The 27288-nt window shown below is 43.3% G+C and overlaps 1 protein-coding gene and 1 long non-coding RNA gene across 2 annotated transcripts in view; one reads left to right on the top strand and one right to left on the bottom strand.

Annotated features, from left to right (window-relative positions):
- Nucleotides 1-342: 342 nt before the first annotated feature.
- On the bottom strand, nucleotides 343-8797 carry LOC132589458 (uncharacterized). The gene is made up of 3 exons (XR_009556615.1): nucleotides 8097-8797; nucleotides 943-1122; nucleotides 343-525 (listed from the first exon to the last, which is right to left on the bottom strand). It is a non-coding gene; the product is annotated as an uncharacterized LOC132589458 (long non-coding RNA).
- Nucleotides 8798-11934: 3137 nt separating this feature from the next.
- The window catches only part of LOC132588907 (zinc finger FYVE domain-containing protein 26-like), a 79547-nt gene continuing 64193 nt past the window's right edge, over nucleotides 11935-27288 (top strand). Inside the window, exons 1-8 of the mRNA XM_060261367.1 lie at nucleotides 11935-12126; nucleotides 13254-13332; nucleotides 14620-14709; nucleotides 16630-17170; nucleotides 18950-19080; nucleotides 21078-21242; nucleotides 21398-21486; nucleotides 24056-24216. Coding sequence (XP_060117350.1) covers nucleotides 11936-12126; nucleotides 13254-13332; nucleotides 14620-14709; nucleotides 16630-17170; nucleotides 18950-19080; nucleotides 21078-21242; nucleotides 21398-21486; nucleotides 24056-24216 — 1447 coding nt within the window. The 5' untranslated portion in view covers nucleotide 11935. The remainder of the gene's footprint in view (nucleotides 12127-13253; nucleotides 13333-14619; nucleotides 14710-16629; nucleotides 17171-18949; nucleotides 19081-21077; nucleotides 21243-21397; nucleotides 21487-24055; nucleotides 24217-27288) is intronic.

Genomic DNA, 27288 nt, shown 5'->3' with positions numbered 1-27288 from the left:
ACATGATGCCTTGCTACCTGAAAGGGATGTTTGACTGGCCACCTGAATCCAATGCTTGAGACCTTTGCGTGTAATATACATACTCCCATTCTCTGCAGTCTCTTGTGTTTCTCCAAAGGGCTTGGCTACAATTTGAAAGGTAACAGAAGGAGCATCCAAGGGCTCCAGAATCTCCCAATCACTTGTTATATTTTCAAAGTAAAAAAAAAAAGATCAGTTTCATCAACCTGAAATTAAAAAACAAACAAACCCTAAAAGAGCAGAGACACTGAAGGATCCATGCTCTTCATCTTCCAGAAGACATATGAAAGAATTAATGCACTGCAGTAGCCACAGGGAAGGTGTGTTTACCATAATGGCATGAGGGTTCTTTATTTTTTTTCAAGCTACTTTGGTAAGCTTGAGATCTCCTAATAGCTGCAAGTTTGTCACCCTTCGCATAGGTACCACGCGATGAGTGAAATCACAGAGCTGACACCCATCAAGCAGGATCCGAATCTGCTGATGCTCACACAACAGCTCCATCTGAAAGAGAATCACAAGCTAAAGAGACCTGGGGATTGCAGCAGCACAATCGGTGGGGGGCGAAGCATGCACAAGTCCCACAAAATTGGCTCTCAGGATTTCATAACATTGGTTTCAGTAGAGCCTCATTGTAGTTGACTTCATCCGGGTTGTTTTGAAATTGATTGGAGAGATCAAAGAGAACAGTTTAGGACTAGGCAGTCTCCCTTCAGCTTCTATAAATACTAACAGCATAGGTGGACAATGTGCTTTGCATGCATAGAGCCCTGTTCAGTCCCCGTTAAATAACCTTATAGGTAGCACAGCTGGGAAGAAACACTGCCTGACAGCCACTGTCAGTCAGAGCAGATATTGTAGTAGATACACCAATGGTCTGATTTGTGTAAGACAGCTTTAAGTTTCCATTATCCATATTACCTTATCTTAAATGAGTCCCCTGCTGTAAATGGGAAGTAGGGAATTGTCTTTTCCTCTTTCCCCCACTTCCCAGCAATCCAAGAATTCCGAACAATAGATTTCTCAGTAAAGTTGATTACAAGTAACAATCCAACATCTGTGCTTGCATCCATAGGGTCACACAGCAAAGTCACTGAAAAACTGCAAAGAATTAAAATGCATTAAAGTATGAAAAGGACAGTTTTGGGAGTAATAAGAAAAGTTGGTATTGTTGATTTATATGCCATTTATTTATTTGTTTTTTATTTATTTATTTTCAATTTATAGCCCACCCATTCCCAAATGGGCTCTGGGCAGGTAAAAACAATAATACAAGATTAAAATTAAATATATATAATAAAACAATATACAATCTAAAAGCAATGTAACAATCTAAAAACAAACTCCAATTCTGCAGTTGTTAATATCAATTGCCTCCAATCCTTCCATACATCCCCCAGCTGGTATAAGATAAATGGGTCAGCAAAGTTATATCATCAGGGTCCCTGCAGCAGGCATCAGGGTCCCTGCAGCAGGCATCAGGGTCCCTGCAGCAGGGAAGCCACAGAATAGCAAAATGTGCACTGCCTCAGTTGAATGCCTGGTGGAACAGCTCTGTCTTACAGGCCCTGAGGAACTGCAACAGGCCCTGCAGGGCCCTAATCTCCAGTGGGAGCTTGTTCCACCAGGTAGGAGCCAGGACAGAGAATGCCCTGGCCCGGGTTGAGGCTAAGTGGACTTCTTTTGGGCCAGGGATTACCAGCAGATGTTGATCTATGGAGCGTAAGGCTCCTTGGGGGGGTATACGGGAAGAGGTGGTCTCACAGATATGCTGGTCCCAGGCTATTCAGGGCTTTGAAAGTCAGAACCTTGAACTGAATCTGGTACTCAATTGGTAACCAGTGCAGCTGGCAGAGCACTGTTTGCATGTGTGCCTGCATAGGCGCTGCAGCAAGCAGGCATGCTGCAGCATTCTGCACCAGATGGAGTTTCTGGATCAGATTCAAGGGCAAGCCCACATAGAGCGAATTGCAGTAGTCCAGTCTGGAAGTGACCGTTGCATAGATCACTGTGGCCAGATTCTGGATAGATACATAGGGAGCCAGTTGTTTTGCCTGCCGTAGATAGTAAAAGGCAGACCTGGCTACTGCGGTGATCTGGACCTCCATAGACAATGAGGCTTCCAGGATCACAGAAGTGCCCCAGCAGTGGTTGGGAGCCTTATTCCCATACCTATTCTGCCCTGGGCCAGACACAGGACCTCCATCTTAAATGGATTTAGTTTCAATCAGCTCTGTTACAACCACCCTGTCACAGCCTCGAGCGCACAGCCAAGTCTGGGTGGCCGACCATCAACAGATAGAGCTGGGTGTCATCAGCATATTGATGACAATCCAACCCATACCTCCGTAATAACTGGGCAAGGGGTGTATATAGATGTTAAACAACATTGGCGACAGGATTGCTCCCTGCGGCACTCCACATTCTAATGGGTACCGCTGGAAGACTGTGTCATCAATTGCCACTCTCTGTCCCCGACCCTGGAGGGGTCTTCTTTTTTCTATCACAGTACTCCTCAGGGTAGGGTTGTCAATCCCCAATTCAAGAAATATCTGGGGCCTTTGCGGGTGGAGCCAGGAGACTTTGGGGGTGGAGTCATAAGCAAAGTTGTGACAAGCACAATTGAACTCCATGACATTTAAAGGAACCGTACACTTTTTAAATGCCTTCCCTACATTAGAAATAATGAAGGATAGGGGCACCTTCTTTTGGGGCTCATAGAATTGGACCCCCTGGTCCAATCTTTTTGAAACGTGGAGAGACATCAGAAGCTATGCTGAAAATTTGGTGCTTCTATCTCAAACAACAGCCCCTCCAGAGTCCCAGATACCCCCAGATCAATTCTCCATTATACCCTATGGGAATCGATTTCCATAGGGAATAATGAAGTGCCGAGCAGACATTTTCTTCTCCTCCCTGTTTCTAAGGACTCTGAAGTGGGAGAGGGCTTGCTCCCACCTGGGAATTGGCATCTCTACTCACAAGTTTCTGAACTTCCAACTTCTTCAAAGTAACACAGAGCAACCAAAGGTTCAAGTTTACCTTTCCTATGCAAACGACCTCTGAAAAGATTGTGCAACCAACGGAGGGTCTGGGCTGCTTTCACAGCCACTGGGAGCAGCCATCTTGTTCTGCCTGCTCCCCCTGCCCCCATTCAGCCTTAAAGACACAGACACACCATCCCAAGAGGAAGCCAAGTGGAGCCTGAAGCCTCCGGAGATGGGAAAGCACATGGTGGCTGTGGGAGCGGGGCTTCCCCGTCAGCCAGCTGACTGGGAGCGGGAAGGAGCTGGCAAGCCTAGTATGCAAGGAGAACCCCTGCTGGGACCTGGGGACTGGCAAGCCTAGTCTGCAAGGCAGTTTTCTCTGCACCGTTCTTGGCTCAGTCACTCATGGCCATCATTTTGTCTCTACCACCCTGGGCCTTTTCCGGTTTTTTAAATAAAGAAATTAAAAAATAATTTCAACTGGTGAGCTGCTAAAATGAAATAATACTATTATGATATATTGCAATAATATATTAGTTCCTCTGAATTCTAAGCTTTTATTTAATAAAGACTCTCTATCCATTTAGATTGCTCAGGGCATTTTCAGGTTTCTTTAGTAGTTAGATTGCTGTAGCATTATTTCAGTCTGTTGGATTTAATTCTTCTGAATCCCCACCTTTCATTTTTCACAAAGTACATCTCTAGCACTTTTTGTTGAGGAAATATAAGGGGAAAGGTGTTCCTGAGCAGTCTAAAGGGCTAGAGAGCCTTTATTAAATAAAAGCTTCTTAATCCCCCTCTTCCAGTTGATTCTTTCACCCTCCAGAGATACACAATATCCTCATTTCCTGCTGATTTGCCTCATTGGAGAAATTACACTAAAGAGTACAGGCTGCAAGTAATCTTCCAACACTTTAGTCAGTCTGCTAGACTATGGTCAGTGGGTTTGCAGGTTTCCATTGTTTTTCCACTATGCACTCTCAAAATTGTCTGATGAAGTTATTACAAGAAATGGCATCCTCAAACTGCTGAGTGCTATGCCACATTTTTTAAATTACATTTTCTTCTTATCTCCCCAAAAGATATACTGCTTAAAGCATGTAAGAAAAAGGGGAATGCAAAAGTATCCATCCCTTGTTTCTGGGTGAGTCACTGAGGACAGGTAATTCTGCTGCATCTCTTCATTGGGAGGGACTACATGATCCAATCACTTGATTATAATCCAGTTCCAGTGCAATATTGTAGGATGCTAGGAGGCTGCACTCTGTCCCTGGAGCATTTTAGTTATCTGCTTTTTGTTACCTCAGTTTTATCTTATCTTATCTTGATTCTATTTTACTTTTCTGTTCTTTACTTTCTCTCTTTTGTTTTTCTTTTCTTTTACATATAATGTAGCATCGCCAATCTGCAGTTGGGGGCAGGGGACTCCCTGGTTTGAAAGCCTTCCCCACTTCAGGATTATCAAGAGCCTGCAGCAGACGTGAACTACTGCACCTTTCTTAAATCTTCGTTCGCGAAGTCAAGCCGAGAGATTTTGTGGGTTCTGGCACCTTGTATTAGCTCGGCTAAAGATGGCATGGCATCAGGGTCTCCCAAATCTGATTCCCAATTTCAATCTCAGTTTCAAACGCTGGAAGAGGCTGGGCAAGAGCCTTCTCCAGAGAATTTGGTGGCTGCTATTTTTGCAACTCACAATGAAATCCATGACTAGTCTCTATTGTTTGTATTTATGTATTTTGTCTCCTGTCAAGGCTATTAGTGTTACATTTAACACAGTTTTCTATTTTACTTTGAACGTACCCAATTTTTCATTCATTTAAATTTGAAAATTCTTTTTGTTGTTGGCTGAACTTTTATTTTCTGAAAAGAACAGTGTTTTAAAATTCTACCTCACAAATTTTGGTTCCTATAAGACCTTTTTTCATTTGAAGTTATAGCATGTGTTATAGAAGAACATCTGTACCCTTCCTTGGATAACACTGCCCTCTCACTGTGCATCTTCTCTCTTAAGTCTTGAAAAACTAATACCTTGTTTTACCAGTGACCCAATTATTTTCAGTGTCGTGCTTCTCATAGAAATACCTTTTCTAGATTTATTGGTAATTCACTAGGCAGAATTCCTGAAAACTCTTGGTCTTTATTAAAAATCTGGACTTTAATAATGTTCTGCATTCCTTAAATGTAGATCTTCATTTGCTCTCTTAATGTCATTTATAGTCAAGTTTAACCATCTATGAACTGTACATATCAATCTTCCTATTTAGCTATTTGGTGAACCTCTTACCTGTGGAAAGAGGCATCTACATGCTTATCTATTTTATTTTATGCCTCTAGAGTATCTTGTTAGAATTTGACCTTTTTTGAGTGTTTTGTTTAGAAAATCCTTTCTATATCTCATGTTCTTATTATGGTATGACTCCAGTTCCGTTTGATTTTGTTTCAATCCAGTCTACAGTCCTGGCCAGGCTTGCTACTGGATAACACATTTTCATTTGCTTGTTTTAAGTTTCAGCCTCTCCATTATTTCAACCTTCTTCATCAAGGTGCATATTTTAGCACCCTGCTTTATGCATCAGTTCTAAATTCTATCTTTGCACTGCCCCACACATCTCCTTGGCTGTGCAAGCTCCTTACTAGGTTTTTCCTAAGTATGTGTGTGTGTGTGTGTGTGTGTGTGTGTGCGTGTATATATATATATATATATATATATATATATATATATATATATATATATATAGCATGCTTATTATAAATAGATTTAAGAATTGTTTTATGTTTTTGACCATGTATTAACCATAATTTGATTTCTAGGATTTTCTCATTGTTTTATTAAGTTTGCTCATCTTTTCTTTCAATATCCTGTGCAGGAAATCTGGACCTGCAAGTCAAGTTTAAATGCATGTTCATTATGATAGTTTTAAGAATTGCTGGTATGTCTGTTAAGAATTGTTTGTTTAAGGATTTATTATTTGCTTTTAGGATTTTGTTGTTAAAGTTTGTTGAAACCGTCTCTCACACCTATGTGAGACCCTCAGAACAAATTTTGGATGAGCTGGCACAGAGAAAAATGGGGTTCAGTGGAACTTGATCACCCCACTAATTTCCAATGGTTTAAATTCTATGATCCTTCATATACATGTATGTTAAAGCTGGCATTGTTCTATTGAGGCCTCAGTTTTGTTTTATTTGTTTTTTCTTATTTTTGACAATTTTATATGTTCCAAAGCTATAGCAAAAGGTTTTCTTCCCTTTTTGTAACTATTTTCAGAATCCAGGGGCAATTCCAACTCTGGTAATTTCTTTTTGGAGCTCCAATCTTGTGCACGATTTCATGTTTTCTTTTTTAAAATTCATAGCTGTTGCAACAAAGTAAAAAGCCTCTCATGAATCTCTAGGTACATTCTTTCTATATGGGTGTACACTAGCCTGAATCATGAGAAGTGATGCATAGGTTTATATTGTGAATTTGTATTCTGCATAATGTATGGTGTATAAAATTTGCCCTTTAACATTGGAAGGGCAGAGACCTTGTCAAACTGAAACTCCATGTGAGGAGAAGAAAGTCTCCAGTCCAAAACAAGTATGGTAGTTTATCTAATATGTGCAACCTTATCTCAACAGGGTTGAGCTCAAGTTATGGCAATTTGTGGACAGCCAAGAAAAGCTTTAAAAGAAAAGGAAAAAAAACTATTGTTATTTGTTTGTTTCTCCAAGTATGTTTTTCAGGCTCTTCCATATCTATCCAGAGGTCCTGAAATTTGCATGGTCATGCCTCATTGATGTTGGAAGGAAGGCCTCCCCCAAAACCCCATCCAAACTGAGTTATGGAAAAAACTTATTTCCAGAGAAATTCCTCTGCCTAGCAAAAGGCTGGTTGCCCCAGGTAATCACAATAAGCAGCCCCACCGCCACTTCCAAGTTGTACTTCCAAATAAAAAGTATTCCTTTTGGCTGCAATAGAAACAGATTTCTCTGTGAAAAGATTGTCATGAATAAAGTACGCAAACTCTCCATGAACTCAGACTAAGGGAGGAGAGGAACCAGGAAATGTTTTTTATATTGTAATAATGTGCCAGTATGGACTGCCCATTTCTGGCCATGCTCTCACCTATGTCTGAATGTGTGTATCTTGATCACCTAGGCTACAATATGTTGCTTATAAAGGCACGTGAATTGATTCAGTTTATAACATGTCACATATGTCCCTTATGTGTTTTAAAAAATTAAGATGAGTTTTTGTATTTTTGCATCATAACTAGTAATGTTTATTGATAAAGAATTGTCAATACCAAGACACATAGCTTTTCCTCATGCATGAAGAGCTTACTTTTTGGTAATTGACATTCCCATCCCCCTCTTGTCTCAAGTGTGTTTTAACCTTGGTTGTTTGAAATCTAAATGAGAGCACATCATGCTATTTGGCATACACTCTCCAAGAATTGTACAGTGCAGGAGGGGGGAGAACTGATACCAGAGTACTATTGTATAAAGAGGGTAGCCTAGTTTCAAAAGAGACCTGGTGGGCCCCCTCACACCATAAAGAGGGTAGCCTAGCCTCAAAAGACATGATGGGCCCTCTCATGCTAGCCTGCATGCCCAGCCCCATGATGGAGACCTGAACAGCTCTGTAGTGGAAGGCTGGGCTGCCTAGCCAAAATATGCCTCTGAATAACCCTTCTCCCCCTACTCATGCATCTTTTCTGGACGGACAAAAATTAAATACTAAGATGTGCCAGTGTGAATGCATTAATCCATCATTGTTTGTAAGCAGTCAAAACCAAATTGTCATTTTGCTGCCCTTTGTAAGCAGTCATATAAAAGAGAATAGAGTGAAATGTGGGGTGGTTGCCAGGGCAGCAGCGGGTGCTTCTGCCTCTCTGGGCGACGTGCCTTCTTCATCTCCAGCCAGGTCAGCGATTTCCCGATGTGGGAAACTACCTGGCTAGCATCCCACCTTCGTCACCAGTGTAATGTACTGAGTTACTAGACTTGTAGAAGGCTACATGCTTTATTTGCGAGTACATCACAACGAGAAGATGGCGGGTCCGGGTCCCCAATTATATACATATCCCAGAACAACCCTCTTACCTGGCCAGTTAAACTTCCCAGCATGTTCACATTCCAAGGATCGTGACAATTGGCACAGCGAGTACATGGAAACAGCTGAAATATGAGTAGTGCAGCTGCTGTTTAAAGGGGTAAGATTGAAGCATACAGCAACAGAGACCCACTGTGGCATAGGGTTAACGGAGAGCTGCCCCAAGCGCCGGGAGAACACCGGAGGAGCCGGCCGCCAAGCTAACAAACTCCCACTTCAAGCAGGCCCGGTGCTAAGCAGGTCCTAAGCCGGACTATGATCCTGGGAAGGGGGGCATTTTAGCGGGCGCGACGGTGACGTCACAATGACATCACTATCACCTTTGCCGAGGACTTCCGAGCCTCTGGAGACCCCGGCAAAGTCTGGAAGGGCAGCAGGCTCCGCCCCCCCACCAGTGGGGGAGGTCCCCCAGTGCTCTATGCAAACGCCCCCCCTCAAACTTCCCGCACCTCTTTCCTCCGCCCGAGCGGGGGTGGGGGGGAGAGAGCCGGAGCAGGAGCTCGTCCCCGCTCTCGGCCTGTCTTCCCTGCAGGAGAGGCAGCCCGGAATCGAGGCCGAACTGCCTCTTTCCTCTGCCCGACTTTCGAGCGGGAGAAAGAGCCAGGGCTGCGCCAGCTGGCATGTGGGGAGGGGCCACGCTGGCCCCGAGGAGTTCCGGGAACTCTTGGCTTAGTTGAAAAATGTCTTCTTCAAACGTGGATTTCAAGCACGTGATATTTATGCCACCTTGACTGACAGAATGGGCAGGCGTTTGTCGGCCCAGAGAAAGATGGTCGCATCTTCCTCCAATAAGCAATCAGCTTCGCCAGACGCTGCGGTCACCTGATTTATCCTTCAATATGGCCGCGGCAAGTGTAGTTGAATGTGCTTTAAAAGTGCAGAAGAGAGCTGTCGGCTAACTGGACGGAGGAGCCAGGCAGGAATTTACTAGGGGAAACATTCTCCCCCAGGTGGGTCGGGAATGAGGCTTTTCAGTCTGACAGTGCCGTGTTCTCCCCCCCCCCCCCCCCCCCGCCTTCAGGGGCCATGGATTTCTCCTTCTTTACAAGATGGGATGGTGGGGTAAGAAAGAGTGGCGGGAGAGGCAACTTCAGTGGAGTTTGCCATCACTAGAAGAGATGGGCAGTGCAGGAGTTCTCTGCAGGAGTTTGCCGTCATTTAGAAGAGATGGGCAGTGCTTCTACTTACTCTGTCCTGGCTCATCGCGAATACTTACTTCAATATATGTAGCTTTTAAATAGATGGACAGTTAAGAAAAGCTGCAGGAAAATGTCCTAGGTTGCCAGCAGAGTGAACAAAACTTCTTAACGTCAAGACTTTTCCTTTTCTGATAAAGTGGTACTCTCCGCATTTGGGAATAACTCTTTGTGTTTTGTAGGTCTCAATTCCACATACATTTGTAGGAGTCTGGGTTGTTGCAGGGTTTACATATAGTGGTTTCTCTGCAGGTCACTTGTTTCTTTAAGAAACCTAAGTATGACTTAAAGGGTTGGGGAGGACTCTTTAACTATATGGCAGCTTGGAGAAAGTTGCCTTTAGAAATGGAGGAAGGGCATAATTCATATTTTACAAGCTGAAATACCCATGGCTTAGTCTGTGGCATCTCTTATTAAAGGGATTTGGGTAGTAGATGTTGGGAACAATAATCTGTTGCTTGAGACCTTTGAGAGCCTTTCCAGTCAGAGCAGACAATACTGAGTTAGTGGGAAAGTGGTACAAACTAACTTCATGTCTTCCATTGAGAGTCTCCCTTATAAGACTGTATTATAGCATAATGGTTCAGGAAAGCACTGTGGGCTCTGTGGTGACGGAGGAAGATGTTTTCAAGTTGCAACCATCTTATGGTGACCCTGTAGGGTTTTTTAAGGTAAGAGATGTTCAGAGGTAGTTTGCTATTGCCCGCCTCTGCATAGTAATCCTGGAAATCCTTGATGGTTTCCCATCCAAGTACTAACCTGGGCTTGACCCAGGGCTGTAGCCAGCAGAGGGGAGCATGGGGCAGTGCTCCTATAGAATCTGCAGCATTCCCACCCAGTCTTCCCTAATCTTTCTCTTTCAGTAAAAGGGAAGATTGGGTGGGGTGCTGCAGATTCTATAGGGAGCATTGCCCCTGTGCCCCCTTTCCTGCTATGGCCCTGAGATCAAGCCAGCTGGGCCATCCAGGTCAGGGCACTGTGGGCTATACCACTGTGTATAGTAGCTATTATCTTTTTGCCATGTATATTATCCTGCATTCACTGCATTATTTACTACTTATGGAATACCATTTTCTGCATTGTGTAACGTGTCTAATACTTAGATTTTGCTTCAGATTTCTGTAACCCTAGTCCCATAGATTGCTTTAATTTACACTGTGTAAACCACCTTAGAGTCTCAGTGAGAAAGTACATAAATAAATATAGGAATTAAAAACCAGGTGACTACATAAAATGTGTCAAGTAAGATGAACCCTGATTTGAGAGGAAATTCATTAAATGGGTGTTAGTTATTTTCCGTCATGCCTGTTTTTTATCTGCAGAAGTAGTTTTAACAATATGAGCTAACCAGAACTTCCAAACCATTTTGTTTCACCCTTTAAGAGATTCTCACATGGACACAAAAATTCTTCCTCTGCTTTTCAGCCCCTCACCCCAAACCCATCACTGAAGCTTACAGTGCCATTTGTCTGCCTTTCCTTTTTGTGTTGTCTGGTTAATAAGCTTATATTTGGCCAAAATGGTTAGAGCTGCTGGAGGGCTAGGCAGCTGCAGCTTGCTCTTTACTGATGTCACGCATCCTTGTCCTCATCAGGCTTATGACCAATCATGGGAAAAGAAGCCAATATTGTTCCTTATTACACTGTCTTGTGTTTCTTAAGAGTGCCTATTTTAAAGTGCTTGTGTTTTAAACTAGAACTGATACTGTCAGCTTCTTATTTAGACTCAAAAACAAGTAAAACAAATGTAAAAGTTGATATTGCTATGTTTCTATACATTTTAATAATACTTCTATCCGATATACCCTCCCTTAACAAAACTGTAAAAAATCCATCTTAACAAATTAAAATAATATAAACCAGAATCAACCATAAAGCTATGTCTGGTGGACATAAACTGGTGGAACCAATTGCCAGAAGAGGTGCGGGCCTTGCAGAACCTTGCTCAGTTCCGCAGGGCCTGCAAGACTGCTCTTTTTCATCTGGCCTTTACTTAATGATCCTACAGCATACTGGTGAATGAATACCGTCGCCAAGGAAAAACTGTACAATGCATAACACCAAGTTTTAAATATTAATTTAATCTTAGAATGTTTTTAACTATAATGATGATTAATTTTATAAATGGTTGAGTTATAGTATGTATGTTTTAATTGTTGAAATGCCTATGTTGTGAGCCACCCTGAGTCTGCTTCGGCGGGGAGAGCGGGATACAAATTAAAAAAATATTATTAATTATTATGTCCTGCCTTTGTTAATCCTCTTTAGAAGTATAGATTCACATGCTTTTCTAAGGGGCTGGAGGTAGAAATAGTTCTGCTCTTCAGGAGAGTGCATTTCACAAAGTTGATACACTATTGGAAAAGCTATCCCTGAACTTGCCAACCTAGTAAATGGAACTGCAAATCAATTTTACCTGGAGAAATTAACCTGGAACATTCATACTGGGAGAGAGACTCTTAAGAAATGTGGGGCTCCAGACTGAAAGGTCTTTGTCATCTCATTTTGTAGAATCCCCTTTTGGATTTCTGGAGGTACATTGTAAGATAATGTTTGGGAAATGTAGTATCAGAGGAGGATCTGATGAGTTGTGATACTTAATCTCATTGAGTGCTTGCCTTTTGAAACAGGAACATGCTTCCATTAGGTAAGGAGGAATCAGTTTCCTTGGAGCGGCTCTTCTGGTTTTTCTGTGAATGTGTGCAGCAGGGAGACTGGGAACTTGCCCAGGCCTGTGTTCCTCAGTTGCATCAGTGGCGGGAAGATGGTGCTGAAAAGGTGGAAACAATCCTGCATGCTCTGGTAGCCTGTCCTTCTCATTTGAGGTGAGCATTATCAGGGATTTCTGTCACTGACTGGTGGATGCAAAGAAGAATATGTGGCAGGAGGACCTTAAGACTTGACATAACATTGACTCTTTTGAATGTGTTCCTTTATTTCTATTTCCATATATTCTTCTTAACATAGGTCAGGTTCTGAGACTGCCGCAAATTCTGGGGGCATTCTGTTGCTTCTATACTCTGCTTGAGAGTACTTGGAGCTTCTGGCTTCCTGCTATTGGAAACAGACTGTGGATGTAGCCAGTCTTCCCAAGAGTTTACAGTAGGCCCTGTAATAAGAGCCCTGTAAGGTCTTGGAGGATTGGCTGCATCTGTGGTTGGGGCCTAATATGCAAATGAGTTCCTACTACAAAAAAGCCTGTCAGTAACTATCACTCTTCCCTAAAAATCTCTTCCACTCCTCCCTGTTTTTAGTTTTTCTCTGTGTTTATGCGTTTTTTTGTTTTATTTTCATTTTCTTTTTAATAAAAATCTTTCCAGTTGAGCATCTGCCTGATTTATTTGACAATTCTCTTAACTCTCAAATAAACTTTTCTTAGCCAGTTTGGTGTAGTGGTTAAGAATGCAGACTCTAATCTGGGAGAAATGGGTTTGATTCCCCACTACATTCAGCTGCTGGGTGACCTTGGACAAGTCACAGTTCTGTCAGAGCTGTTCTGCTCAAAAGCAATTCAGTCAGAGCTTTCTCAGTCCTACTTACCTCACAGGGTGTCTGTTGTGGGGAGGGGAAGGGAAAGGAGATTGTAAGGCACTCTGAGATTCCCAAGTGAAGGATGAGGTATAAATCCGATCTCTTCTTAAGGGGAAACATCCTGGTATACATTGGTGGAGAATCTCAGTTACCCACCTCTCACTCTGTCTCCTTTGCTAATTCCCCCAACTAATTAGGAGGTTGCCTATTTGGGTAATAGCTGGGGCTGAGGAAGCATGTGCCACTCGGGCTGGTGTTCAGGCTGCTGTGATGGAGAATTAAGAGATACCTTGCTAAGGCTGCAGTTCACAGCACAGCTACTTAAGAATTAATTCTGTAAAGCTTATTAGGATTTTCAGATAGGTAAATATAGGGATGAACTTTTAAGTGTTTAACCTTTGTGTATATGTTATTTCTCTAGGTGTGGGTCAAGCTATAGTCCTCAAAAACTTGCTTGGTTTTGGCTCCTCATATTGCAGAAGTGGCTAGCATTAGAGCAGGTAAAAAAATCTCTTTCATTCCAAGTAAGGAAGACCTTTGTGTGCATGTCTCTGCTATGTAGTCCATTGGAGGCCATTCCTTGGGACCTGAACCCAATGTCCAAAGTCTTTCAGCAATCCTATGGTAACCATATTGGCCTATCATGGTTGCTGGTGGTGAACTGTTGCCTTACTAAAGGAGACTTCCCCATGGCAGCCCTTCCAGTATTGTGGGCTTCAGCACCAACAAAGGAATTCCCCATCAGGGTGCTTTCCTTGGCTGCCTGGTTTTGGCTTTGTGAGGAAACCCTCCCCTCTTTTATTTTTGTTCTTGATCCCAATTTAGTTTGTAAATTACTGTTCCAGTAATTTACTATTCCAATAATATATTCTTTGGCTTTTGACATTTAATAGGAAAAACAGACCATATACCTGATTATGAAATCTTGTGTTCGAGGTTTCTCTGTGAAGTGCAAGTTATGTTCATTTTCTGAACATAAGGACTGCAATGAAGTAGCTGCCTCTGTGCATGGTATAGTGGATGATGGGACTTGCTCTTCAGTTTGTTTTGTCAGCATGTCCTCCAGACTCAGGGTTACCAACTTCTTAATGTGCTTTTTCAAACAGCCTAATATGCAGAAGGTTAAATAAGTTATTCTCATATGAGGATAATGATGAGGATGGCATCATCTGCTTAATTTTTGTCTGCTAGGCTGCTATTATAAAGCACATGAGTTGGACAAGGAGGAAAGCTTGGCAGTTTCCCCAAGTTTTAAATACCGGGAACTGCAAAAAAAAAAAATCTCCTTTGGGATTATTGCCCCCATCTTGAAAGGAAGCCCAATCGATAGAATAAGTACTGGCTAACAGCAGTTTTCAGTTCAGTAACTGGGATATGGACCGATTTCGCACTCACCTTATGCTGCTCTCATGTTCATCTTTTCAGCATAGCTTTCTTCTGATTTCCTACTAACTGCCCCGGGGCTGCAGGGAGGATCAGCGTTTCCACGAAGCAAACAGGAACCGCTAAAAACCAGTTTCTCTTTGCTGCACGAAAGCACCGATCCTTGCTGCAGCCCTGGGACAGATAGTGGGAAATTGGAAGAAAGCCGCGCTGAAAAGATGAGTGTGAGAGCGGTGTAAGGTGAGTGCGAAATCAGTCATGCATTCCATTTATTCAAGAAGATCCTAAGTAGAGTGAGAAATGACTTGCAGTCCCCCGGTTGAAAACTAAAGCTATCTTATAAAGAAGTGCTTATTAAAGAGTTCCTAATTGTTTATTATTTCATTTTTCTTTGATTGTTTTAGAAAACAGTTCCAGTAACTCTCCAGAGAGAAACAGAATTCTTGGTGGTCTTAGAAGAACTTGGAGAGGATGTCTCCCACACCATCCTTAATGTATGGTTTCATGCTGAAAAAAAGTTGGTAGAGCTACTTTTAGGGCAGAAGTCAGAGCACACCAATTAATGTCAAAAAGCAACGTTAATTTCAAGAGGAGCTATGTTTAACACAGTTGTCATGTGTGCAAAGGATGAATTTAGCTGGTTGAGGTAATGGGGCTGCAGCTGTGGGAATTCCTTTAAACAGGGCTTTTTTTGTAGAAAGCCCAGCAGGAACTCATTTGCATATTATGTCACCATTGTTTCGCACAGGGCTTTTTTATAGAAAAAACCGGCAGGGACTCATTAGGCCACACACCCTGATGTCATCATTGTTTTGCACAGGACATTTTTTGTAGAAAAAGGCCCAGCAGGGATTCATTTGCAAATTAGGCCACACCCTCTGACACCAAACCAGCCAGAACTGTGTTCCTGTTTGTTCCTGTTCAAAAAAGCCCTGCCTTTGAGATACTGGATGAACAAAAAATGTGTGTGTGTGAGAGAGAGAAAGGACAGAGCATTCAGACAAACAGCCTGCACTTCACCTTTGAATCTCTGCACATGAAATCAGACTTGTTGGAAAGTGGCAACCAATGTGATTTTAAGCTCTGTATTTTATTCTTTATCTCCATGATTGTTAGTTATCAAGAGTTTCCTTTATGACTAGCTTGCAGTTATATGACTGCAGCTGTTGAAAATACTGCCCTTCGGCAGTACTATTTTGGGCAATGTGGAGCCCCTTATCACAGAATTAAGTCTCTGTCTTAGTTACCTTTAGAAATTGTCAGATTACATTATCAGAAATGGCTGAGTGAAGCAAGTAGGTTGCTTTAATGTTATCCTTGCCTTTTTCCTACCCTCTGTGGCAGAATTGCAGCTCTGCTGCTGCTGTCCTTTTTGGGAGATTCTCTCATTGGGTTCCAAAGAGGAGAATTTTGATATCTACCCTGAACCTTCCTGGTGGTGGTGGTTCTTTCATTGATCAACACTGATAGAAATAAGAGGCTTGTAGTGAGAGTAAATAGCTGTGGATGATACATGATAATGTAGACATTCATGTTATCAGTCAGTTATTTGTATAGATAGTGAATAGACCTCATGTGAGGTGACCCACTATTCACTACCTATACAAATAATTGGCTGATACGAACATTTATGTTATCACGCAACCATAGCTATTTACTTCTGTTACAGCCTCTTATTTCTATCAGTGTTAATCAGTGAACAGACTTCTGTCTGATTTTGTTAATTTGTCCTAATTTAATTTGTCCTCCAAGGAGATCAGAGCAGTGTCTAATTCTCCCTTCCTTTGTGTTATTATTGCAGCAGTCCTGTGAAGTAAGTTAGACTGAGAAGGATTGACTGCCTCAGGGTCACGTAATGAAGTTTGTGACTGAGTGGGAATTTGAAGTTGGATCTCCCAGGTCTTAGCCTGGCACCCTAACCACTATACCACATTGACAGCCAATGCACTTAAATGCTTCCAGTGGGCAGTAGAGGCTTGTTGTTCTGCCAGAAGCTGCTCTTGTCTGTAGAGCCTTGTCGGTCACCTCTCTACACACACACTGGTGGCCTGTCTGCTCAGTCACTTTCTGGCAATGTCAGGATTCTTCTTGCAGCACTAGGCAGCAGCAATGAAGGAGTTGTATTTTAAACTGTGCAAAAGAGTCCACGCAATCCAGAGGGTTAGGGCCTAGAGCAAGCTGTAGTTGTGGGGGTGAAGACAGGATTGGAATAGGGCTCTCTGGTTGACTATGTCATTTCTTGAAGTCTGTTGTTAGTGCAGCCAACTGGAGGTTCTAACCATGTAGAGGTTCTTATTAAGCCTCCTTTGTGAACTGGTCCAATATGGTGACAGTCGCTATAGGTCATAGGTGTTCCTCAGTTCTGTTTATGGATAGAAATCACTTGCTGTTGTGATGTCTATTTTCTTCCTTAGGAGCTCTATGAAGTTCATGAAAATGTACATGGGTCAGCCTGGAAACAAAATGATGGATCCATGCTGAAATTTAGTGTGGAAGTCATCTCTGCTTTCCAAAAACTTCTGTTGCAAGCTCCTCGGAAGTTGCAAGCTATATTGGAGTTCCTGCAGAGAGATTCTGCAGGAGAGAATTCTCCACTAACACAAAGTTGCTCAGTACACAGCATTCTTCTTAGTTTCCTCTGGGACTCCCTAAAGCTTCTGAAGCGTTTTCAGTTAAATCCAGAGTCTTCGGAACAAGATTGGAAAGATGCTGTGGATGAAATTTACAGTGCTCTTGGTATAATGAGTGTGGAGGTGGAGAATCAGACTGGAGAGCTGCGCCTTCTGTGCAGAGAACTTCTGGATGCGTGTTGGGCTGAAAACAGCGCACTACAGGAAGAGAGGTTGCTCAGCTGTATGTTGAGGAAGGGCAGCCATACCTTGCTGAGCATGTTCGGCAGTGTTTTCATTGAGAAGACACGAGAGAAACTTCTGGGACCAAAGTCACCAGGCAAAGGTTAGTTTTAAGCATGCCAGTAATGAGTTGTGTGTGTTCCACAGGCCAAATCTACCCTCCCACCCCCTGAGTCCGCTTGCGGAGAGGGCGGGATATAAATTGAAAGTAATAAATAAATAAATACTAGCTAGCGTAGTATTTGCAGGATATGTTGTCCAGGATGAGAGGATACCCCTGCAGATTATGGAAAAGCTTTTGGAGCATCTTTGCATCTCCATAGTTGACATCTTCAGGTATGCCCTTTGTTTGTGCCCCTTGCTTCATTTCAGTGATAGTTGCTCTTTTGGTGACTTGGGTTCCTGAGCAGCATGAATAGGGAGGGCCTGGCATCCCACGCAAAGGAAGATACCAGTCTTTGGTTTTAAAAACAAACTTGGGTTCTTTTTTTTTTTAAAGCAGAATTTAATTTTGAGAGGTAACTGTGGAGTTGCCTTGTGTGGGTTTTGTTCACATTTGAGCTGTGGGCCGCAGTTCTTCCTCTCTCTTTCTTTTCCTGGTCAGCAACAAGATGCGTCAAGAGCTGAATGTGAAGGCAGAGTGCTTCAACCCAGGCCAGCCCTCTTCTGCGTTGAACACAAGACCCCCTGAGCATGGGCTTCAGCGCACTGCAAGGAAAGGCAGGGTTGCCAGTGCTAGCATCACTACAATTCTAATGAGCAGAGGCTGCCAGCACTGTTTTAACTTTAGAGCAGCCCTGCCGAATTCTAAGCTGCTTGGCTTTCTGGCCTTTTCCTGCTGCCCCTTCAGATAAAATATGGTTTCCTTATGTTACCTTATGCTAACAAGAAGGCAGGTGTACTGAGCCTGTTAGGTTCCTCCCAGATTCATTTAAGCATCTAATTGCTGTTCATTTCCATGCATTAGACCAGGCTTTCCCAGTGTGGTGCTCACTGACACCTTTCCTAGTGCTCACCAATTATTTTTAGAAAGTGGGAGGTGCCAGGTGGAACTTTGGCCAAGCAGGGTTTCTGACTGACTATTTTAGGTTGATTGGTTGTGCAGATTTTTTTTTTAAAAAACCCGTTGCTTTGGAAACAGTTGCCACCACAGCTCACACATTACGTGGCTGACTGCACTTCCTGTGACCACCCTTTGTAGCAGCTGTTTTGTGGCTATGCCCATAATCCAGTGTCAGAATCCCAAAGGTACCTGTGGCCTGAAAAAAGTTGGGGATCCCTGCACTAGACTGAAAACTTTAGTTTACAGTAAAATTGAGCATTAAAATAACATGCTGTTTTAAACCAGTGACTTGCCTGAGAGGAATAGGTAGGACTTGATATCTTAGATTACTGCAAAACTTCATAAACAGGCTTGGAAATCAAAGTTTATCTCTAATCTTATGTCAGATGTCTGTGCAGACACTGATTCAGTTGTAAAGACCCACAGAAACAGCTTGTAGCAGTCTTCTGGTGCTTTACAGAGAGATGGAAATGCACACTGGGAGAACTCTACTGAAGGCTGCCAGTATGGTATAATATCACCATGGAGAGATCATAATGTATGTTGGATCATCATGTATATTAGGGATAACGCAGTGGTAGTATATTTCCAACCTTTTGTAGAACACAAGGAGAAGCATATCTAAAATATTTCCTTGGAGAAACGACACAAGGATTAAATTGTAAGGAACTAGAGTCTTTGCTGTTTAATGATAACTGTAGACTTCACATTTAGAAAATAGTCACTGTCTAGTTATGATGTGCAGAGAACCTGTCTTTCCTGATGCGATTCTGGACCTTAAAGTATATGCAAAATTAACTCCCGTTATGGACGTTTCAGGTGCATCTGAACAGCTGGATGCTGAGCGGGCAGTGATGGCACTGTTCTCGGATCTTGAACATGCTTATTCTTGGAAGGCTGCCTATTTCTACTACCTTAGCAGCAGCAAACACTTTTTGGAACAGATTTTGGTAAGACCCTAATGAGACATTGTGCAGGAGGCATTGGGCAAATGAATCCCATTTATTCAGAATCACTGTTTCAGAAGCACATTAACCCTGTGAATGGCATTCCTGCTGTATTAGCACTGAGATTTCTGGCACACCTCCCCACCCCCAGTGTCATAATAGATGACTGATGAATTTCAAACCAGGGCCAGATACCTTCTCTGAATCCAATACAGAAATAGTTAAATCTATTTTCAGAGAAAGGATCTGAAAATAGACTAAGATTAATATTATAGAAACATCAGTGTTCTGAAATGTAAGGCATCAAAGTTATTTGGAATCTAAATTCTTGGAGAGCCAGTTTGGTGTAGTGGTTAAGTGTGCCAACTTTTATCTGGGAGAACCGGGTTTGATTCCCCACTCCTCCACTTGCACCTGCTAGCATGGCCTTGGGTCAGCCATAGCTCTGGCAGAGGTTGTCTTTGAAAGGGCAGCTGCTGTGAGAGCCCTCTCCAGCCCCACTCACCTCACAGGGTGTCTGTTGTGGGGGAGGAAGGTAAAGGAGATTGTGAGCCACTCGGAGACTCTTCAGAGTGGAGGGCGGGATATAAATCCAATTTCTTCTTCTAAATTAGTTGAACCACTAGATGTATGCTTTTCTAGAGCCGATCCACTCTGGCACAAAACTGTCTATCTTGATCAATGATGACTCCCTGAAAGTCTTAGGCAAGGGCTGGTCTTTTCTTCTGCCCAGGCCCTTCTAAATGGAGCTGTCATGGGTTCAATTAGAGATTTTACAGGCTGTCACAAGCAGGGGACCAGGAAGGGCCTTCTGCTGGCTGCCACTACTCTGGTAAGTGTCTGTTCGGGAGGGCCCAGCTTCTGTCATCCTTCTTAACAAAACATCTTCTATCCGTGACCAAAGAGACATGAGGACCCAGGCAGTATAACAATAACAAGTTTATTGTAAGTGCTCAAAACAAGTAGTTTTAATTATTAGTGCAACAGTGAAAGATAGAAACCGTAAAGGTGATATGAAGCAAAATTACAGCCTTACTATGACTAGCTATACTTTCCCTTCCTCTAATGCCAAAGACTTACCACCCCTGGGCGATATCACCCTCTTGCCGCAGCTTTTCCAAGAAGAACACTCCTGACTGCAGCGTCTCCAAAGAGAACACTTCCCTATCTGTAGCTTGGCCTTTTATTTCCTTCCTTCCAGGTCACACTCCTCTAGGCAAGTTTTCCCTGCGAGACTACTTTCACCCAATCAGAGACAGAAGGAATCCTGGGAAATGTAGGCCCTGTAGATACTCTGATACCGACTTCCCTGGAGCCTGTAGGCTGCACTAGGCCTAGGATCATGACATATGCAAAAAGCATAGGCTCTGTCTGAGAGCTGTGGCCTTCTGAACTGGATAATCAAACTCCTAGTATGTTGTGCTTTAGCATAAATGGTTCAGAACTAGAGACATGGTATGGTGGCACCATCTTTTGTGAATGCATGTGTTCTCTGGGAAACTCTTTCCTGCAAACTGGCTATGGTGATCTTGCCTTCTTTCCCTTCCTTACACACTGGATTTTCCTTTCTGTCTTCTTGCTGGGCAGCCCTTTTATCTATTTTCTCCTTATTTGTTTGTCTAAGACTGTCCCACCCAATCATTAAATGAGAGAGATATGTTGGCTCAGCCATGGGAACTGAGGGAAGAGACAAAAGCACTTTCTTATATTCCACTTTTGAAGTGGCACATGAGAGGCTTTTTGAGAGTTCAAAATAAACCAAATGTTTTATTTAACTGGGAGAATAAAAGGTCAAGTGGAATCAGGTGTGGGATGCATGAGGTGAACAGATCATAAAACTGAGTTAACTTTGTATTCACACAAACACCAGGTAATTTGTTGCCAGCAAGCAAATGCTTCTGCTGTTCATCAAAGTCTAAACTTTTGAGGAGATGGCCCTCAGTATTATAATATTTAAGTGGCCCACAGTATTATATATGTGTGTGTGGTTCTTTTTTTAGATTACAGCATTAATGTTATTGAAAAGGGAGGATTTCTCCAGCCTTAATAACTTACTGAGGAAAGAATTCAGCCACCTTCGTCGTCTCTTGATATTACTGGGATGGACTCAATGTCATAGTCTGGAATCAGCCAAAAAGCTGCTGTGGACTCTTCACAAATCCCAGGCAAGTCATGCATGCAAGAAAAATGCAGGTGGGGTTTCTCCTTGATTTCAGTGAGTTTCTTGAGTGATCAGTTGGAAGGCATTGATCTTTTTGTGGATCGTTAACTAGTGTGTAATTATTTAAATCACACCATCTTGTTCCTTTCTTACAAATAGGCACTCTGCAATGACACTGTTTTAAAAGAATTTTGTGATGGGCTATGTTCTCAACTGGAAGTTCTTGAATGGTGTATACAACAAAATAGGTAATGCAGCAGGAAAACCGCTATTCTAATTCTGCTTGACTGGAGTCTATTCTCACCCTGCTCACTGTACTGGGAACCTGTGCTAAAAATCAGTGATACAGCTGTGTCCATACAGTTGTCTTAATTTTAGTTCAAAGCAGAGCCAAGCAACCATACACAAGGACATGTTACTTCTCCTTTTAATAAGAGAAACTGAAGGTGGTGAGTCAGTGGCTTCTACTCACTGAATCTTAGGCAGGAAACCTTGCTTTATTTTTAATAATATGCACCATCTTGTACAAAGCTAGCCTGAAACTGATGCACTATTCACAACCAAACCTGCACAAAATCTCCATGAGTCACCCCATTACATGGCAAAATTTTCAGAATGACATTTAGAGTGGATCTGTACCACCATGTATTCTGAATAACATAATTCAAATCCTATGGTTTGGCAGCAGATAATATTGTCTGAATGTATTTTCAATTAAATAGGTACTTGTGTAGCATGGTTAATTTTGTTATATAACAAATGCAGATCTATGCTGTTCCTTGTGAATCATTTATTCATATTCCCTATGTGCTGTACAGCAGTGGCCCCCAACCTTTTTGGCACCAGGGACTGGTTTTATGGAAGACCATTTTTCCATGGACTGGGGGGGGGGGGGCACAACACGGGGTTTTTTGCTGCCTCAGGCTGCCCCCCTGCCTGCGCCCTGTCCCTGCCCCCCATGCGGATCTCTAAATGGGGGGAGAGATTGGGGCTGTTTCTACTGCCTCCCAACTAGGTGGCCAGGCAGCAGAAGGCCAATCTGCCTCCCCCTCCCATTTAAAGACCCCCACAGATCAGCTGACAGGGTGGACGAAAGAGGTGGTGTGGCCTCATTCTGAGACTCCAGGAACTGGGGACAGCTGGGCTGGGGAGAGGAGGGGAAGCCCCGCCAAGCTTTGGCAAAGTTGGGTCTCTGCTGGCCACTGGAAAAGAGGGGGGTCCAGCCCCTTCCCCACTACTCTGGAGGGGAGGGGTACAGGATGGAACTGGAGAGAGTAAGCCAGGCTGAAAGTGGGCTCCGGGGCAGAAGCTTGCCTGGCTCCCCCCTCCTCACTTGGATTCTTTCCAAGAAGCAGGCTCTCCCTCCCCTCCTTCTCTTCCCCTCCCCAAAGACCATTGCAAAGTGTCACTCTTTTTAGAGACTGCATTTCTTGCTTTGCAGCCCCCTCCCCTCCTGGCTGTATGCAGCAGACTCCTGGCTCATGTCTTTGCCCCCTCCTGCTTCTTGCAAGCTTCCCCCTTTCACTGCAAGACACACACACACACACACACACACACACTGGAAGAACAAGCCGGGGGAGGGAAGCTTCAGGAGAGTTCATGCATCATCCTGAGAGCTGACTCAAGAGTAAGCTTGCCACTGCACTGTGTCCCGATCCCTCCCTGAGCTATGGCCCATCTCAAACTTGTGCAAGCTTACTCATAAACAGACCTCTCCCTGACTAGGCTGCGGCCCCAATCCCACCTCAAATCCTCCTCCTCCACCCCCAAACCAGAACCTTGTTTCTTTGCAGAATGTGTATCCTGCTTTTCTTTCCTTACTCACAGGTCGCCACAACGCAACCTTGTTCTCACCCTGATCCCCTTGCATGTGCAAAAACACCCAACAACCCTAAAAAGTCAGCAAGTTTCTTCCCAACTTTTAAACTCCCCCCACCATAGCATTCTCCAGTAGGGACGGAGCAGAATTGCAGCCTCCACAAAAGATTCTTTGGAAGTTCCTCCCCCCCCCCCCCGCTGCTTTTTAAAGTTTGCAAAAAATTTGAGGTGTTGGGCTGGAGAGGGGGGCAATTCCCAAGGACACTTACCTCCCGGCTGAGAAAATGGCTGCTTTGCACCAAACAGGCGAATGGATGGACTGCAGCATGCTTGCAAGATTGTGACTGGCTTTCTGTTTCGGAGCAAGGCTGCACTTCTTCTTTCATCTGCCCAGGTCCCAGGCAGAAGAAAGGGGGTCAGAGCTGCTCTACCTCACTTCATGGCCTAGTTGCTAGCAGGCCACGGACTGGTACCAGTCCGCAGCCTGGTGGTTGGGGACCCCTGCTGTACAGAAACAAATAAGAGAAAAAGATATTTCCATATAATCACAAAACATGTGCCTTGCATATAAAATGCTGTGTATATTTGTCGCTGGTGGCTCTTGACCACCTTCTACAAACTGTTGTTCAGTTCTTGAAGATACATTATGGTTATTATGGTTATTTACATGTAAAGGAAAAAACACTCCTAGACCATATGAAGCTGCTTTATACTGAATCAGACCTTTGGTCCATCAAAGTCAGTATTGTCTTCTCAGACTGGCAGCGGCTCCCCAGGGTGAGGTTTTTCACACCTATTTACCTGGACCCTTTTTTGGAGATGCCGGGGATTGAACCTGGGACCTTCTGCTTCCCAAGCAGATGTTCTACCACTGAGCCACCGTCCCTCCCCATTGTGAATTGGAATCAGAACTGCTGTGACTCTTCCTCCTTTAGAGAAAAGTCTTATGAAGTGAGCTAAATGTTCTACAACTGAATCTCTGCTGCTGCCTCCTTGCAGAAATCCTCTCCCAGAGAAGATACTTTTGCAGCATTTGCACAATTTAGATTGCCACTCTTCACTTTACCACCTTCACCACCTGACCAACCTTGTGGCCCTGGATGAAGAAGCTGTTGTTGAGCTTCTTCAGATAACTGCAACTGGGAATACAGAAGCTCAAGGTAAATATTTCAAGGAGGTGAATATGGGGCCGCAGTCTATCTATGGGTGGGTGTTTAAGTATTCATGGCTTACATTGGATATACATTTATTTGCAGTCAAGGAAGACACTAATCTCCATGAGTGTCTTAATAGGAGATTGACTTTAGCGGGAGAGGAGGGACAATTTTTTTGTCAGTTTTCCCCCTCTCAGTGCAGACTGTACCCTTATAAGGCTCCTCTGTCCTCCAAGAGCAGCATTTTACAGAGTTCAGTAAGTGCAGCAGGAGAGAACTAGCAAAAATCATCACCTCTCTTGCCATCAGAAACAAGTTAAATTGGCAGAAACAGCATTTGGATTCTATCCAGTGGCTTGGAACCTGGGGGAAATCTCAACTAATAGAAGGGATTTCAGTGAACTGAGACAACTTCAACTCACCTATTCTGCTATGGTGGAGGACAGGGGATCCCAAAGAATAGCATTGGGGAGAGTCAGGGGTGTACACTGGGAGGCGGGAACTGGTGAATCTCTCCCCCGCCCCATTAGTGGAAATTTTCTTCTGGATCCAACCAAATGTGTTTAAATATATGACACACTTATTTTTGCTTTCTTTTCCTCAGGCATTTTATAATGTTGCCAAAATATCTCTTTATTTTTCTGCATTAATTCTTCATTTTTCCTTTGTATACTGTTGATAGCAGGTACTATAACATCATTAAAGGGTTTACTATTTGGCTAACAGTTTTCTACACAACCACTGTGGCAGTTGGAAAAGTATTTAAACAGGAGACTTTTATCCTGGGCCTTGCCTGTGTGCTGTTTCCCCACTTCATAACCAAACAAAATGTGGTTGGAATGGATTGTAATATGTCTAATATATAGTAAAGGGGTGAAATTATATAAGGTTCACATGGAGTGCATGGATTACATTCTAGGTTATAGCTGAAATACCATGTGGAAGAGAAGCCAGAATAATTGTGTGTGGTATATAGTTGTGTATATGGGGTGACTGCACTCTTTTTAAATGCGTTCCCTTCATTGGAAATAATGGAGGATGGAGGCACCTACTTTTGGGGCTCATAGAATTTGCTCACTGATCCAATCTTTTTGAAATTTGGGCGTTTTTTTAAAAGGAGAGGCACCAGATGCTATGCTGAAAATTTGGTGCCTCTGCCTCAAAAAACAGTCCCTCCAGAGGCTCAGAGCCTTATATAACCATGGATCAACTTTCCATTATGCCCTCTGGAGATCAGTCTTCAGAGGGTATAACAAAGTGTGCCGCAGACATTTCCCCCCCCTCCCGCTTTCTGTTAACCCTGAAGTGAGGGGAGGCCCTCCAAACCAGGGGATCCTTTGCCTCCAACTGGGGATTGGCAACCCTGCTCCCAAAACGTTGCAGCAAAGTGGGTTTCGGAAAGATCACAGAAAAATTGAGGAAGTCCTAGGTGGTGTGCAGAAGCATCGTGATGCTGAGGGGAAGTAAGAAAACCCCCACTTCCCAACAATGTAAAATCTTGGGTTCAAGTCACCTACGTAGAAAGGGCCTATCTCTAAACAAGGTGGTGATGGTATTCATAAAGCTGGGAACCTCTTCACTTTGGAGATATAATCCAATCCCTTGTTTGACTTGTTTTGAAGAAAGATATTTTAATAAGTAACATATTGTTGACCATCAGTATCTTCTTTTTTTTTTGGTCTGGGCTGATCTTCAGTGAAGTTGGTGTTTGATCATGTTCATTGCAAGTTTTCCTCAGTTTATGCTGGAGGGATTTGATGACTCACTTTATTACCTAGCTCTTTCCCTTTCCCCCTAAGTATCTTGTTTTTACCCTTGCACTGTGGTCCTGATGGCAGGGTGTATATGCTAATTCCTTTGCAAGTTTGGTCACTTTACAGTTGTAACCACCTCTAAGTTACCATACTCAGAAGAATGCTGTTTGTTTGTGTTGGGTGAGTGATCAGTATTTCTGGTATGCAAAGCAGCATTTCCGGAAATAGTTAGCTGGTTTGCTGTTAAGACAGTAAGAAGAAGATGATGATGATATTGGATTTATATCCCACCCTCCACTCCGAAGAGTCTCAGAGCGGCTCACAATCTCCTTTATCTTCCTCCCCCACAACAGACACTCTGTGAGGTGGGTGGGGCTGGAGAGGGCTCTCACAGCAGCTGCCCTTTCAAGGACAACCTCTGCCAGAGCTATGGCTGACCCAAGGCCATGCTAGCAGGTGCAAGTGGAGGAGTGGGGAATCAAACCCAGTTCTCCCAGATAACAGTCCACTACACTTAACCACTTCACCAAACAGATGAGGGAAGACATGATTAATACACAGAGGGTCTACCACACATTCCAACTGTAGTATAGACATGCATTTGGAAATAAAAATGAACCAAGAATTGTCTGTCTGTCTAATGTATACATACCCTACACTCCTAACCCAGACAGGGACTTGAATCTTGCCTAGAATTTCTGAGGGCACAAGAGTAATATTTGCCAGTCCTCCCTACCTAGCAGTCTAAAATGCTGCTGTGGGGGACCAAGCAATGGCTTAAGAGAATTGATAAAAACCACCCACCCCTGAAATATTGATGGGGAACTGAGGCTGAGATAATACTGCCTTGGAAGTAGTGATGGCCATGAACATACACAGCTTTAAAAGGGGGCTAGATTAGTAGATGACAGATCTGTCAACGGCTACTAGCTGTGCTGAGTAAAAGGAACATCCCTGTTGATAGACAGCAAACCTATGAATACTAGTGCTAGAAGGCAACATCAGAGGAAGCCTTCTGCAAGCCAGCTGACAGGGCAGTGGGGGCTTCAAGAGGCACACAATATGTGTGAAAGAGCCAGTTTGGCCACCCCTGCTCTATGCCCTGTTTGTTGACCCTCCAAGTTGGTCTCTGTGTGAAACAGGACTCTGGACTAAATGGACCACTTCTTATGTACTTACACTTAAGAATACTTGTTGAGTTTATGGCTGAAGTGAGATATAAACTAGGTAGTACCAGCTATTGCAGTTCAATTAGGGGCCCAACATCCAGTAATGCTTACTCTTCGTTAGCAAAAATATACAGTGAAATGTCCCAAAATGTCAG

The sequence above is a fragment of the Heteronotia binoei genome, chromosome 21 (assembly GCF_032191835.1).
Source record: "Heteronotia binoei isolate CCM8104 ecotype False Entrance Well chromosome 21, APGP_CSIRO_Hbin_v1, whole genome shotgun sequence".
In the NCBI taxonomy this organism is placed as follows: Eukaryota; Metazoa; Chordata; class Lepidosauria; order Squamata; family Gekkonidae; genus Heteronotia; species Heteronotia binoei.
The sequence above is the reverse complement of the archived record's forward strand: the minus strand, read 5'-3'. Positions and strand labels throughout refer to the sequence as shown.